General features: G+C 50.1%; 1 protein-coding gene across 7 annotated transcripts in view; it reads left to right on the top strand.

Moving 5' to 3' along the window:
- The window catches only part of LOC129713207 (fibroblast growth factor receptor 1-like), a 156,063-nt gene that overhangs the window by 58,093 nt on the left and 81,685 nt on the right, over positions 1-16,285 (top strand). For all 7 annotated transcript variants that reach the window (XM_055662120.1, XM_055662126.1, XM_055662125.1 and 4 more), the window contains one exon: positions 7,885-8,082. In XM_055662120.1, coding sequence (XP_055518095.1) covers positions 7,992-8,082 — 91 coding nt within the window. In that variant the 5' untranslated portion in view covers positions 7,885-7,991. The remainder of the gene's footprint in view (positions 1-7,884; positions 8,083-16,285) is intronic.

Here is a 16,285-nt window from a genome sequence, read left to right as displayed (position 1 = left end):
AATGTCCTTCCTCAGATTTGGAGACCAAAACTGTACGCAATACTCCATGTTGGGTCTCACCAAGACCCTGTACAACTGCAGTAGAACCTCCCTGCTCCTATACTCAAATCCTTTTGCTATGAAAGCTAACATACCATTCGCTTTCTTTACTGCCTGCTGCACCTGCATGCCTACCTTCAATAACTGGTGTACCATGACACCCAGGCCTCGCTGCATCTCCCCTTTTCCTACACAACGGAAACAGGCCCTTCGGCCCACCGAGTCCGTGCCGACCAGCGATCCCCGCACATTAACACCATCCTACACACACTAGGGGACAATTTACACTTATATCGAGTGTACAAACCCAAGCCAATTCACCTACAAACCTGTTCGTCTTTGGAGTGTAGGAGGAAACCCCAAAAAATTTCGGAGAAAACCCACGCAGGTCACAGGGAGAACGTGCAAACTCCGTACGGACAGCTCCCATAGTCGGGTTCGAACCCGCGTCTCTGGCGCTGTAAGGATGCAACTCTACCGCTGTGCCGCCCAGCTGTACTGGGTGGAAACATGTAGCAACAAGGAACTGCAGATGCTGGCTTACAGGAAAGTGCTGGAGTAACTCAGCGAGTCAGGCACCATCTCTGGAGCAAACGGATACGTGGCATTTAGAGTGCCGCCACAAAAACGTCACCCATGCATCTTCTCCAGGGATGCTGCCAGACCTGCTGAATTACTCCAGCGCATTGTGTCCATACAGAGTGGAAACAGGCCCTTCAGCCCACTGAGTTTGTCCTGACCATCATCCTACAGTGATCGCACTTCATTAAAAAAGGTCCACACAGAAACAGGCCCTTTGGCCCACAATGTTTGTGCCAAAAATTAAACTCATCTCATGATCCATTTCCTGCATATACACGTGCCCTTCTCAAAGCTTCGTAAATGCGATGCAATATCGTATCCATTATCTTATAGAAACTTACAAAATTCTTAAGGGGGTTGGACAGGCTAGATGCAGGAAGATTGTTCCCGATGTTGGGGAAGTCCAGGACAAGGGGTCACAGCTTAAGGATAAGGGGGAAATCCTTTAAAACCGAGATGAGAAGAACTTTTTTCACACAGAGAGTGGTGAATCTCTGGAACTCTCTGCCACAGAGGGTAGTCGAGGCCAGTTCATTGGCTATATTTAAGAGGGAGTTAGATGTGGCCCTTGTGGCTAAGGGGATCAGGGGGTATGGAGAGAAGGCAGGTACAGGATACTGAGTTTCGTTAATGCATTTCGTTGTCTCTGTACTGTACACTGACAATAACAATTAAAATTGAATCTGAATCTGAGTTGGATGATCAGCCATGATCATATTGAATGGCGAATGGTGCAGGCTCGAAGGGCCGAATGGCCTACTCCTGCACCTAATTTCTATGTTTCTATGTATCCATCAATGCGATCCAGGCCTCCACCACCTCCGTGTAAAAAAGACTCGATCCACACAGCCCCATGAAACATTCCCTCTCTGGCTTATATCCACGCCCTCTAGTGATCAACATTCCCACCCTGGGAAAAGGTTCTGACTGTTTACCCTGTCTATGCCTCTCATGATTAAAAAAAAAACATTTTAATGGGAGAAACCCCACGCAGGTCACGGGGAGAACAGACATACACCGTACAGACAGCACCCAATGTCAGGATCGAACCTGGGCCTCTGGTGCTCTGAGGCTGGGGTTCTCCAGTTTCCTCCCACATTCCAAAGACGTACAATTCTGTAGGGTGTGTCAGAAGGAACTGCAGATGCTGCTTTAAATTTTGTAGGTTTGTTGGCTTTGTAAACTGTCCTAAGTGTGTAGGGTAGAACATGATCAGTGGTTGGAATGAACTCAGGGGCCGAAGGGCCTGTTTGCGTGCTGTCTCTCTGAACTAAACTAAATGTCCTCTCAGCTTCCTTCCCTTCTCCTGAAGGTATCGTCCCACTCACAAGCATTTTATCGGGATGGCATCACGGCACGGTTTGGGAACAGCCCTGTCCAAGACCGCTAGAAATTGCAGAGAATTGTGGACGCAGCCCAGACCATCGCACAAGCCAACCCCCCTCCAATTGACTCCATCTACACCTCACGCTGCCTTAGCAAGGCCAGCAGCATCATCAAGGACCAGTCTCACCCCCTCTTCTCCCCTCTCCCTCAGGCAAGAGGTACAGAAGTGTGAAAACGCACACCTCCAGATTCAGGGACAGTTTCTTCCCAGCTGTTATCAGGCAACTGAACCATCCCACCACCAACTAGAGAGTGGTCCTGAGCTACTATCTACCTCATTGGTGACCCTCGGACTATCTTTAATTGGGTTTTACTGGACTTTATCTTGCACTAAACGTTATTCCCTTTACCGTGTACTAGAGTCATAGAGTGATGCAGCTTGGAAACAGGCCCTTCGGCCCAACTTGCCCATGCTGATACATGTCCCAGCTACACTGGACAGCTCGATAACAATCATGTATAGTCTTTGCACTGACTGGTTAGCAAGCAACAAAGCTTTTCACTGTACCTCGGTACACATGGCAATAAACTAAACTATTCTAAACTCCTCGGGCGCTGAAAGCAGTGGCGGAGAGTGGGGTCAGTGGTGGCGATGGGCAGACCGAGAGTCCGCAGTTGGTTGCGGGGATGGAGGGGAGGTTGGTCATGTGTGGATGTCGTGGCCAAAATGGCCGTGACCCCTAGCAACCCAGCTTGGTACAGTCGCTGTGGGCCCGAACACACAGCTGGTGGTGGCACAGGCAGAGTCAAGCACATCAGCACTAGTTTGGGCGCCATGGTGTGCAGCTGGTTCGATCCTGACCTCAGGTGCTGTCTGTGTGGAGTTTGCACGTTCTCCCTGTGACCTGCGTGGGTTTTTTCCGGGTGCTCCGGTTTCCTCCCACATCCCAAAGACGTGCGGGTTTGTAGGTTAATTGCCTTCCGTAAATTGTCCCGAGTGTGTGGGGAGTGGATGAGAAGGTGGGATCAATACAGAACTTGTATGATTGGGAGATCAATGGGTCGTGGGCCGAAGGGCCTGTTTCCATGCTGCATCGTTATTATTATAGTTTAGAGATACAGCGCGGAAACAAGTCCCTCAGCCCTCTGGGACCAGGTCGACCAGCGATCCCTGCACACCAACACTATCCTACAAATGGGTCTTGGGAGGATTAGTGTGAAAAAGACTCAAGGGCCTGTTCCACTTGGCGATTTTTTTTTGCCGTCTGCCGCCCAACGTATCAGGTCACCGAAACGTCGCAGCGTGATGACGTATGACGTTTTTTCGAGAGTCGCAATGGTTTTTATGTCGCGGCTGGGTTTTGAAATGTTCAAAATCTTTTGGCGACAGTGAGATGAGGCTGAAAAAATGACCAAGTGGGACTGGCCCTTCAGTGTCTGTACTGAGTCCTGGGTTCTGAACCGTTAACAGAGGGCCAGCATTGAGGATGCATGGAAGAGATGGAAAGGCAAATGGACTGTCTGCCTTTGTTGGATGGGGCTGGTGTCGGGGCAGTTTGCTACAACTGTACATGGGCTAAAGGTGGGCAGCGTGGAGGAGGATCTCCAAGAGTTGTCTTCTGAGGAATCAGTGAATAGATAGGGTGGCACAGCTGGCTGGGCCTCTGCCTCACAGCGCCTGAGACTCGGGTTCGATCCTGATCTTGGCCGCTGTCGATGTGGAGTTTGCACCGTCTCCCTGAGATTGCGTCGGGCGCTCCAGTTTCCTCCCACGTCACAAAGACGGGCAGGTTTGCAGGTTAGGTTGGTCTCTGTAATTCGCCATGAGTCTACAGGGAGTGGATTGTTGGATTGTTGGTGCCTGCATAAACGGGTGATGGATGGTCAGCATGGACTTGATGGGACGAAGGGCCAGATTCCATGCTTTATCACTAAACTGAAAAACGAAACGAAACTCTGGAGTTTGGAAGGATGTGAAGAGCACTGGCTCTGTACTGAGACAGACACAAAATGCTGGGGTAACTCAGCGGGACAGGCAGCATCTATGGAGCGAAGGAATAGGTGACGTTTTGGGTCAAGACCCTTCTTCAGACAGAAACGCCACCCATTCCTTCTCTCCAGAGATGCTGCCTCTACCCCACTGAGTAACATCAGCATTTTGTGTCTACAGTTTAAACCCGCATCTGCAGTTCCTTCATACGCCGGCTCGGTACCAAGACAGTTTTCCAAGTGCAGGTGTCTCGATCTCTGGGAAAGTGGAAAGAAGCCCCCTCAGGATTAGGTGTTTAAGAAGGAACTGCAGATGCTGGAAAAATCGACGGTAGACAAAAATGCTGGAGAAACTCAGCGGGTGAGGCAGCATCTATGGAACGAAGGAATAGGTGACATTTCGGGCCGAGGTCCTTCTTCAGACTGATGTGGGAGTGGGAGGGGGGGGGCGGGAAGAAGAAAGGAAGAGGCGGAGACAGTGGGCTGTGGGAGAGCTGGGAAGGGGAGGGGAAGGATGGAGAAAGCAGGGACTACCTGAGATTGGAGAAGTCAATGTTCATACCGCTGGGGTGTAAACTGCCCAAGCGAAATATGAGGTGCTGCTCCTCCAATTTCCGGTGGGACTCACTCTGACCATGGAGGAGGCCCAGGACAGAAAGGTCGGATTGGGAATGGGAGGGGGAGTTGAAGTGCTGAGCCACCGGGAGATCAGGTTGGTTGTTGCGAACCGAGCGGAGGTGTTGGGCGAAGTGATCGCCAAGCCTACGCTTGGTCTCACCGATGTAGAGCAGCTGACACCTAGAGCAGCGTCAGGATTAGGGGTCTCCATGATGAGGGGGGACCTCTTCTCTCACAGGCTAGTTGGTGACCCTTTTGAGGTCTTCAGCTGTGAAGACCCAAGTCATTGTATGTTCTTGGGTCTGATGTTCTTTGGCTTTCAAGCAGATGACGGGAGATGGGAACCAGGCAGGAAAGTGACTTGGTGTTCTGATGTGCGCTGTGAATTGGCTCGGTTGATTTCTGCACTGGGTGGCAACAAAACATTTAATATGAAACCGAGGGGCAACTTCTTCACAAGGAAGGCAGTGGGTGTATGGAACAAGATGCCAGAGGAGCAAAGGAAATAGGCAACGTTTTGGGTCGAGACCTTCTTCAGTCTAAAGAAGGGACTCGACCTGAAACGTTGCCTATTTCCTTCGTTCCATAGATGCTGCCTCACCCGCTGAGTTTCTCCAGCATTTTTGGATTTTCCAGCATCTGCAGTTCCTCCTTAAACAAGATGCCAGTGGATGTAGTTGCGTCTGGCACTATAACAGCATTTCAGACATTTGGACAGGGACATGGATACGAATGGTTTAGAGCACTATAGTCCAAAGGCAGGTAGTGTAGGTGGGACATCTCGGTCGGCATGGGCGAGCTGAGCTTGCTTCCCTGCTATATGGCTCTGTCACTACAAAAGGTCGGATTTAACTTGCGCCCATAACACAGCCAAAATGTTCCTGTGTCTTGGAGGAGTGTCTTACCTGCAGAAGGTAAGAATACAAACTGAGTGCATGAGATGTTGGGACAGAGGTTGGGTGGAGAGTCTAGGACACAGCCTCAGAATAAAAGGACGTACCTTTTTCGAAAAGAGACGAGGAGGAATTTCTTTAAGAAAGAACGGCAGGTGCTGGAAAAATCGAAGGTAGACAAACATGCTGGAGAAACTCAGCGGGTGAGGCAGCATCAATGGAGCGAAGGAATGGGTGACGTGTCGGGTTGAGACCCTTCTTCGGACTGGCTTGAGTTGGGCTGTGACGCAGGCTTCAACATTGTACATGAGCTGGAGGCGGTGGTGAGTGGAAAACAGGTGTGCAGCCAAGATTGCTGTATTAGTCACATGTGGAGCAGGCAGGCAGGCAGACAGACACGGACGACAGCTTACATTCCTGGCCTCTGTCACATCACTGGCAGTACGTAAGGACATAACACTGAACTGTGAGCTGGGTGACGTCAAGTATTTACATTTGGATTCATTCCTGTAAGTGTTGGAGATGTGGTCATTAGTGTCCTGTGGAATGTGCTTGTGGCCAGAGATGACCACAGGTTGAATCTGGTGGGGTTGTGGCTAAGAGGGCGGGTGTATGTGCGTGTGTCTGTGTGTGTGCGAATCTGTGACCGTGTTTTTGTGTGTGCGCGTGTCTGTGTGTGTGCGCGTGTGTCTGTGTGTGTGCGAGTCTGTGACAGTGTTTGTGTGTGTGCGCGTGCATGTGAGTGTGCGTGTGTCTATGGGTGTGTGTGTGTTTGCGTGTCTGTGTGTGCGCACGGGTGTGCTTGTCTGTGTCTACGCGTGTCTGTGTGGTGTCTGTGTGTGCACGTGTCTATGGGTGTGTGCTTGTCTGTATGTGCGTGTGCACGGTGTGTGGGCGCTTGAGTCAGTGTGAGTGTGTATATGCGTGCTTAAGTGTGTGTGTGCGCGCGTGCGCATTTGCACGTGTGTGCGCACTTGTCTGTACGCACTAACCCCTTGAGTGGTCCCTTACCCATCTACCTCATCGGAGAGCTTCGGACTATCTTTAATATGACTTTCATTGGACTGTATTGTGTACTAAAGATTGTTCCCTGCATACTGTACAATGTGGATGGTTTGATTGTAAACATGTATAGCCTTTTAGCTGACTGGATAGCATGCAATAAAAATGCTTTTCACTGTACCTCGGTACACGTGACTAATAAACTAAACCAAACTACACTAGCAGTGAGGCCTCCTGCCAGCAGCTTAGTCAAGAGCATGGTGGCGCAGCGGTAGTGTTGCTGCCTTACAGCGTCTGAGTCCCGGGTTCGATCCTGACTACGGGTGCTGTCTGTACGGAGTTTGTACGTTCACCCCGTGACCCCCTGGATTTTCTCCGGTTTCCTCCCACACTCCAAAGACGTGTAGGATTGTAGGTTAATTGGCTTTGGTAAAGATCGTGAATTGCTCCTCGTGCTAGGATGGCTCTAACATTCGGGGTGATCGTTGGTTCGGCACGGACTCGATGGGCCGAAGGGCAGGTTTCCATGCGGTATCTCTAAACTAAACTGAAAGTGTAGGAAGGAACTGCAGATGCAGGTTTACGCCGAAGATAGACACAAAATGCTGGAGTAACGGGACGGGGCAGGCAGCATCAATGGGTGAAGTGAAGTGAAGAAAGTGAATGGTATGTTGGCTTTCATAGCAAAAGGATTTGAGTATAGGAGCAGGGAGATTCTACTGCAGTTGTACAGGGTCTTGGTGAGACCACACCTGGAGTATTGCGTACAGTTTTGGTCTCCAAATCTGAGGAAGGACATTATTGCCATAGAGGGAGTGCAGAGAAGGTTCACCAGACTGATTCCTGGGATGTCAGGGCTGTCTTATGAAGAAAGACTGGATAGACTTGGTTTATACTCTCTAGAATTTAGGAGATTGAGAGGGGATCTTATAGAAACTTACAAAATTCTTAAGGGGTTGGACAGGCAAGATGCAAGAATCTCTGGAACTCTCTGCCACAGAGGGTAGTCGAGGCCAGTTCATTGGCTATATTTAAGAGGGAATTAGATGTGGCCCTTGTGGCTAAGGGGATCAGGGGGTATGGAGAGAAGGCAGGTACGGGATACTGAGTTGGATGATCAGCCATGATCATATTGAATGGCGGTGCAGGCTCGAAGGGCCGAATGGCCTACTCCTGCACCTAATTTCTATGTTTCTATGTGATGTGTTGGGTTGAGACACAAAAAGCTGGAGTCACTCAGCGGGACAGACAGCGTATCTGAAGAGAAGGAATGGGTGATGTTCGAGCCCCTTCTTCAGAATGGTTAGGGATAAGAGGAAGGGGAGATATAGACAATGATGTGGAGAGACTAGACCAGACTAAACCAAAGCTTCATTGCATCATGTAGGGCTGGATCTGTGGTAGTGCTAACGGATGTGTTTGTCTTCTTTTGCAGCGGGTCCGTTTCCAGCTGAGAGCTTCAGACAGTGACGGAGCGAGCCGATGGGACGGGCGCCCAGATGGTGATAGGACAGGCTGTGGGCGAGCAGACGTGGTAGTGGAATGATCAGCTGCGTTGACCTGGTGTGCTGGGCTCTGCTTGGCCTTCTCTCCCTCTCCACCGCACGGCCTGCTCTGACACTTCCAGAGCAAGGTAGGGACCTTCACTCTTGCTGGGAGATGGGGGGGGGGGGGGGGGGAATGCTCCTGGGACTTAATGGGAGAAGTTGCAAGGCTGCGATTGTGTGGGCATTTGGCCCTTCGAGCCAGCACCGCCATTCAATATCATCACTCTCTCTGGAAAACATCCAGTGAATTGGCTTCCATTGCCTTCTGTGGCTGAGAATTCCACAGATTCACAACTCTCTGGGTGAATTTTTTTTGCCTCATCTTGGTCCTAAATGGCCGACCCCTTATTCTAAAGCTGACCCCTGGTTCTGGACTCCCCCAACATCGGGACCGTTTTACCTGCATCTAGCCTGTCCAATCCCTTTAAGAATTTTATATGTTTCTATAAGATCCCCTCTCATCCTAAATTCCAGTGAATACAAGCCCAATCGACCCATTCTTTCATCATACGTCAGTCCTGCCATCCCAGGAATTAACCTGGTGAACTTACGCTGCACTCCCTCAATAGCAAGAATGTACTTCCTCAAATTCGGAGACCAAAACTGCACACAATATTCCAGGTGTGGTCTCACCAGGGCCCTGTACAACTAGGACAGAACTGCAGATGCTGGTTTAAATCGAAGATAGACACAAAATGCTGGAGTAATTCAGCGGGACAGCCAGCATCTCTGGAGAGAAGGACTGGGTGATGTTTCGTGTCGAGACTACTTCAGACCTTAGAGTATTGAGTTCAGTCCCGGGCACCGTTTTACAGGACAGATGTTGCCATGCTGGAACGGGCGCAGATCGTGCAGAGAGGGTGGCACGGTGGTGCAGCTGTGGAGTTGCTGCTTCACAGCGCCAGAGACCCGCGTTGATTCATGACCACGGGTGCTTGCCTGTATGGAGTTTGTATGCGGTCACGTTGGTTTTCTCCGGGTGCTCAGGTCTTGTCACACACTACAGATGTCTGTAGGTTAATTGGCTTCGGACAGTACCCGGCGTCAGGACCGGAACGGGGTCTCTGGCGCTGTGAGGCGGCAAATCTACTGCTGTGCCACCGTGCAGCTCGCAAATGTATCCTGCAGGTATTATTCACTTGTTGGTCCTGACTTTGTGAAATTGAGGCTTTGGGCCTACTGCAGAGACTGACCTGCTGAGTTACTCCAGCATTTTGCGTCTATCTTCAGTAAACAGTATCTACTTTGATAAGTAGATTTCCAGACGTTAATGGAATGAAGGGATTTGTGGATCACTGAAAAAAGGTTCGAGGCAGATGATTAGCCAGAGTCTTGAGGAGTGATGGAACATGATTCAAGGGCAGACCTAACTCTTATTGCTTATGTTCTTAAAGTCGCAGAGTATTACAGGATAGAAACAGGCCCTTTGGCCCAACTTTCCCATGCCAACCAAGATGCCCCATTTACACTAGGCTACATCAGAATTAAAGGATGTTCTTGTGGAAAAGATTTCGTTAGTCAGACGGTGGCGAATCTGTGGAATTCTTTGCCACAGAAGGCAGTGGAGGCCAAGTCAGTGGATATTTTCAAGGCAGAGATAGGTAGATTCTTGATTAGTACGGGTGTCAGAGGTTATGTGGAGAAGGCAGGAGAATGGGGTTAAATGGGATAGATAGATCAGCCATGATTGAATGGTGGAGTAGACTTGATGGGCCGAATGGCCTAATTCTACTCCTATCACCTACTCCTATGACTGTGAAGCTTTTTAAGGAATAAGATGTCATCTAAAACACATCAATAAGCAGGGTTTGTGCGTTGTGTGCAGCATGTCGAGTGTGAATTGTAGTCGGAAGTATCAACAGTCGCCGCTGCCTCTCATCTGTGTATCTTGTGTAGTCTAGAGGTCGATGATTTGGCCCCTCTGTCCAACGCACTCACAGCCTGTGACGCGGGAGCAAACATGTCGACCGCACTGCGGGCAGAATCACGTTGCAGCCCCTCCTTCGTGTTCTGACCGCGTCCAAGATGGCGTCAAACACAGACGACTATTCGCCTGTGAGCCACAGAAGCAAATCTCCACTCACATATTACAATCGCCCCACACTCTGAACTATCTCCTTGGTGACCCCCTCAGACCATCCTTGATCCAACTTTGTAGGAAGGAACTGCAGGTGCTGGTTTAAACCGAAGATAGACGCAAAAAGCTGGAGTATCTCAGGCAGCATCTCTGGAGAGAAGCAATGGGTGTCATTTCGGGCCTGAAGTAGGGTCTCGACCAGAAACATCATCCATTCCTTATCTCCAGAGATGCAGCCGGTGGTGACAGTTTTTACAGCGTGTCAAGGTTTTAGTCCTCAATGGTCACTTTAAATGATGGCCGTGGATCAGAAGGTAATCGATACACACCCACGAGACATTCAATGCCGTCATAAGATGAATCTTCCAAAAACAGTCTCTTGATTAATAGTTTCTTCATTGTAGTAGCACAAACAGTAAGATAATTCATAAAAGCTTCTCCTTGTATTAAACCCCTGTCCCACGGTACGAGTTCATTCCAAGAGCTCTCCCGAGTTTGCCCTGATTCGAACTCGGAGATTTACGGTAATGGCCACTCGTCGGTACTCGGGGCTCTCGTGGACATTTTTCATCATGTTGAAAAATCTTCACCAGTCTTCCCGTGCTTCCCTGCCGTTAGCGAGTCTTCCCGAGTACCTGCCATTAGCGCTAAGAGACGTCCCCGAGCTCCGACGTACCCGCTACGTTCAATCTCTGTGCTTACCACGAGTTTGATTTTTTTGTAACTCGGGAGAGCTCTTGGAATGAACTCGTACCGTGGGACAGGGGCTATAAGTACATTTCAATCATACTCTTTGTCAAGCTCGTGCACGGTCGAGAACTATGTCTCTCCCCCGATCTTCATCAAACTAAACTAAACTCCTAGGGAGTCTGCGCCAGAATCTCAGCCGCAACCTCGCCCCAGACTATGTATAAAGCCCACCCACGTAACAGCAGGCAGATAAACATTTAAAGGTAACTGGTTAAAATTAGAACATACTGATTTAAGCTAAATGGCTACTACACTGCGTGTCCTGCTGAGTTACTCCAGCTTTTTGTGTCCATCTTATGTCCATACAGGCCCTTCAGCCCACCATGCCTTTACTGACCAACTTGTCCCATCTACACTCGTCCCACATGTCTGTGTTTGACCCATACACCTCTAAACCAATGTAGCTGTCCAAATATTTCTTAAACGTTACGGTAGTACCAGCCTCAACTACCTCCCATCTGCTCGTTCCATACACCCATCATCTTTTGTGTGAAAAAGTAACCCCTCAGGTTCCGATTAAATCTTTCCCTCCCCTCACCTTGAACCTATGTCCTCTGTTTCTCCATTCACCTACTCTGGGCAAGACACTCTATAAATCTATGCAATCTTTTCCTCTCCTGATTTTGAGATCAACCCTCATTCTCCTGCGCTCCAGGGAATAGAGTCCTAACCTGCTCAACCTCTTCCCATAGCTCAGACCCTCAAGTCTGGCAACATTGTCGTAAATCTTCTCTGTACCCTTTTCCAGCTTGACATCTTTCCTATAACATGGTGCCCAGAACCGAACACAATATTCTAAATGCGGTCTCACCAACGTCTTATACAACTGCAACATGACCTCCCAACTTCTATACTCAATACTCTGACTGATGAAGGCCAAAGTGCCAAAAGCCTTTTTGACCACCCTATCTACCTGCGACTTGACCTTCAAGGAACCATGCGCCTGTACTCCTAGATCCCTCTGCTCTACAACACTACCCAGAGGGCTACTGTAGATCAGTGCATGTTCCTTTATCATAATGACCTCACCACTACTAACCACTCCCCATTGTCTCTCGTATAATTGTAGTGTCCCCACCTCCAGCTCGCTCTCTAGCTCCAGTGATGACCACGGACAGCTATTGCATAGTATGTATGTAGTGTTTATAATAAACTATCAGTAAAAGACTTTGTGTAGCAATCAAGTCGTTTTACATGGTGTCAGAAGTGGGATTCGAACCCACGCCTCCATTTGGAGACCAGAACATGCACTGATCTACAGCTACTATTTACTCTGGAGGTCCTGCCCTTCTTAGACGTCCTCACTATTTCGGTTCAATGAATCATTCTAAAGGCAGTGTGAAGAAGGCAGCATCTCTGGAGAGCATGGCCTCACCAACGCCTTGTATAACTGCAACATGATCTCCCAACTTCTATGCTCAATACTGTGTCTCATGATGGCCGGTGAGCCCCTTCTGACCGCCCTAGCTACCTGTAGCACCACATTCAAGCAACTATGTATCTACACTCCTAGATCTGAATGGGAATGGTATTTTTTTTTCATTGCAAAATGATTTGAGTTATATAGGAGCAGTAAAGAGGTTCTAACTGCAGTTGTACAGGGTCTTGTAAACCGTAATCCATTGAGACCACAACTGGAGTATTGCGTACATTTTTGGTCTCCAAATCTGAGGAAGGACATTATTGCCATAGAGGGAGTGCAGAGACGGTTCACCAGACTGATTCCTGGGATGTCAGGACTGTCTTATGAAGAAAGACTGGATAGACTTGGTTTATACTCTCTAGCATTTAGGAGATTGAGAGGGGATCTTATAGAAACTTACAAAATTCTTAAGGGGTTGGACAGGCTAGATGCAGGAAAATTGTTCCCGATGTTAGGGAAGTCCAGGACAAGGGGGTCACAGCTTAAGGATAAGGGGGAAATCCTTTAAAACCGAGATGAAGAAGAACTTTTTTCACACAGAGAGTGGTGAATCTCTGGAACTCTCTGCCGCAGAGGGTAGTCGAGGCCAGTTCATTGGCTATATTTAAGAGGGAGTTAGATGTGGCCCTTGTGGCTAAGGGGATCAGGGGGGATGGTAGAGAAGGTAGGTACGGGATACTGAGTTGGATGGTTCAGCCATGATCATATTGTTGAATGGCGGTGCAATTTCTCGAAGGGCCGAATGGCCTACTCCTGCACCTAATTTATTAGCGTGTTTCTACATTTTTACATGGTGAGAGAAGTTTGGATTCGAACCCATTCGCCTCGTTTTTGGAGACCAGAACATGCACTGATCTACAGAATTGAACTATTTACTCTGGAGGTCCTGCCCTTCTTAGACGTCCTCACTATTTCAATTCAATGAATCATTCTAAAGGCAGTGTGAAGAAGGCAGCATCTCTGGAGAGCATGGCCTCACCAACGCCTTGTATAACTGCAACATGATCTCCCAACTTCTATGCTCAATACTGTGTCTCATGATGGCCGGTGGGCCCCTTCTGACCGCCCTAGCTACCTGTAGCACCACATTCAAGCAACTTTGTATCTCCACTCCTAGATCCCTCTGCATATCCCTACAACACTCCTGAGGCCAGCCGTTCACTGTGTGGTCAACAGTGTGTGATGATGCGCGTGCAGTTCTATGCAGTGTGTCAGTATTGGCATTCTTGACTCCCGAGTCACAATTGTGGTTTCGAGTCGCCCTTCCGCAGTATGAAATATAAATAGATCGGGTAGACGCACCGAGTCTCTTGCCCAGAGTAGGTGGATCGAGGACCAGAGGACATAGGTTCAAGATGATGGGGAAAAAACTGAATAGGAATCTGAGGGGCAACAAGGGCCTGTTTCCATGCTGCATCACTCTATGACTACAAATAGTGAAAGGCTTGGATAGAGTGGATGTGGAGAGGATGTTTCCATTAGTGGCAGAGTCTAGGACTAAAGATTCAATAGGAATCTGAGGGGTAACTTTTTCACACAAAGGGTGGTGGGTGCATGGAACAAGCTGCCAGAGGAGGTAGTTGAGGCTGGGACTATCCCAATGTTTAAGAAACAGTTAGACAGGTACATGGATAGGGCAGGTTTGGAGGGATATGGACCAAACACCAGCAGGTAGGACTAGTGTAGATGGGACATGTTGGGCAGCATGGGCAAGTTGGGCCGAAGGGCCTGCTTCCACTATACGAATCCAAAAGTCCCGCTAGACCCCGAGGGAGAGCTGCATTGTGTGGGAGGGGTGCACGGGAGAGGCGTTCGTCTTGGGGCAAGAACGTGGTGAATCGGGAATTCATTGCCATAGACTACTGTGGAGGCCAAATCATTCGTTATTTTTAAGGCAGAGATTGGCAGATACTTGCTTGGTAAAGATGTCAAGGGTTAGGGGGAGAAGACAGGAGAATGGGGTTGAGAGGGAAAGATAGATCAGCCATGATTGAATAGTGGAGTAGACTTGATGGGCAGAATGGCCTAATTCTATCCCTCTGACTAATGAACATGACCGTATCTATTTTGGCGGACACAAAAAGCTGGAGTTACTCACCGGACAGGACAGGCAGCGTGTCTGGAGCAAAGGAATGGGTGACGTTTCAGGTCGAGATCCCCCTTCAGACTGAGGCAGGACAGGTCCACTGGGTTAAGATAATGCAACACAGTGGCCCTGGTTTGATCCCAACCAGACTGATTCCTGGGATGTCAGGACTGTCTTATGAAGAAAGACTGGATAGACTTGGTTTATACTCTCTAGAATTTAGGAGATTGAGAGGGGATCTTATAGAAACTTACAAAATTCTTAAGGGGTTGGACAGGCTAGATGCAGGAAGATTGTTCCCGATGTTAGGGAAGTCCAGGACAAGGGGTCACAGCTTAAGGATAAGGGGGAAATCCTTTAAAACCGAGATGAGGAGAACATTTTTCACACAGAAAGTGGTGAATCTCTGGAACTCTCTGCCACAGAGGGTAGTTGAGGACAGTTCATTGGCTATATTTAAGAGGGAGTTAGATGTGGCCCTTGTGGCTAAGGGGATCAGAGGGTATGGAGAGAAGGCAGGTACGGGATACTGAGTTGGATGATCAGCCATGATCATATTGAATGGCGGTGCAGGCTCGAAGGGCCGAATAGCCTACTCCTGCACCTAATTTCTATGTTTCTAACTACGGGTGCAGTCTGTGTGTGTGGAGTTTGTACGTTCTCCCTGTGACCACGTGTGTTTCCTCCCGTTTGGCCCACCAAGTCCACGCCAACTAAGTCCCCGCATATACTGACACTATCCTACACACACCTCACTTATCCTACAAGACAATTTACAATTTTACCAAAGCCAATTAACCGACAATCCTGTGCGTCTTTGGAGTGTGGGAGGAAACCGGAGCACCTGGGGAAAACCCACGCGGGCCACGGGCAAAACGTGCTGACTGGGTACAGACGGCACCCGCAGTCGGGATGGAACCCGGGTCTCTGGCGCTGTGAGGCAGCGACTCTACCGCTGCGCCACCGTGCTACCGAACGCTCCCGTCCCAGTTGGCCCCTTGCCCATCCAAGTGGAACGGGATCAGAGACAAACCGACCCCTGATCTCCACAGATCGCACCACCGACCCCGACACATGCAACTCCTCGGCTAAACCCCGGCACGCCAGCAGTCTCGGTGCCAAATGAGGCGCGGCGCAGGCAGATTGTTTCCAGACGGCTATGCAGGAAGGCAGCTCGCTCTGAGTGGTTGCAGATGGTGGGTGACGTAGAACAGGCCATCACTGATTCCACTGTGTGTGTGTGTCGCAGGCCCGGACACACGCAGGGAGGGTGCACGCTAGGCAGGAAATTCCACCCTCCCCCCCCCCCCCCCCTCACCCCACCCCCCCCCACCAGATGCTTCTCCACATCTGGGAGCGCAGGCCCCCACTGGTTTCTGTACAGCAGAGAGTACAGGCTCACCGCCGCTGCTAGGCCGTGCAGAGAGACCTTATAAACCGCACTCCCTCCTCCGCTCCGTCTCCCCGCCCCCCCCCCCCTCACTCCCTCCCCTCCCGTCTTACTCCCCCCCCCCCCCCCCCGATTGCCCCTCCCCACCCCACCCCCACCCATCCACCCCACCCTGGCCCTCTTACTCCCCCCTCCCCACGATTGCCCTCTCACTCTCCCCCCCCCACCCTCTCACTCTCCTCCCTAACCTCTTCCCACCCCATCGACCTTTCACTCTCCCCACTGCTGCCCTCTCGCTCCCCGTCTTCTCTTCTCCACCCTACCCATTCCCCCCCCCCCCCCCCCCCCCGCCCTCTCAATCTCCCTCCGTACCAACAACCCACTTACAGCCACCTCCCCCCCCCCCCCCCCCCCCCCCCCCCAATAACTCTCCCCCCCCTCTCCCAACCCCCCCCCCCCCCCCTGAACCATCAACTCACCTTAACGTGGAGCCATTTTCCTGGGTCAACAAAATAGGGAAGATAGCAGCCCGAAAGTCCGAAACACGGGATGGGTTGTGCTGT

The sequence above is a fragment of the Leucoraja erinacea genome, chromosome 35 (assembly GCF_028641065.1).
Source record: "Leucoraja erinacea ecotype New England chromosome 35, Leri_hhj_1, whole genome shotgun sequence".
Lineage (NCBI taxonomy): Eukaryota > Metazoa > Chordata > Chondrichthyes > Rajiformes > Rajidae > Leucoraja > Leucoraja erinaceus.
This window is presented reverse-complemented; position numbering and strand designations above follow the sequence as displayed.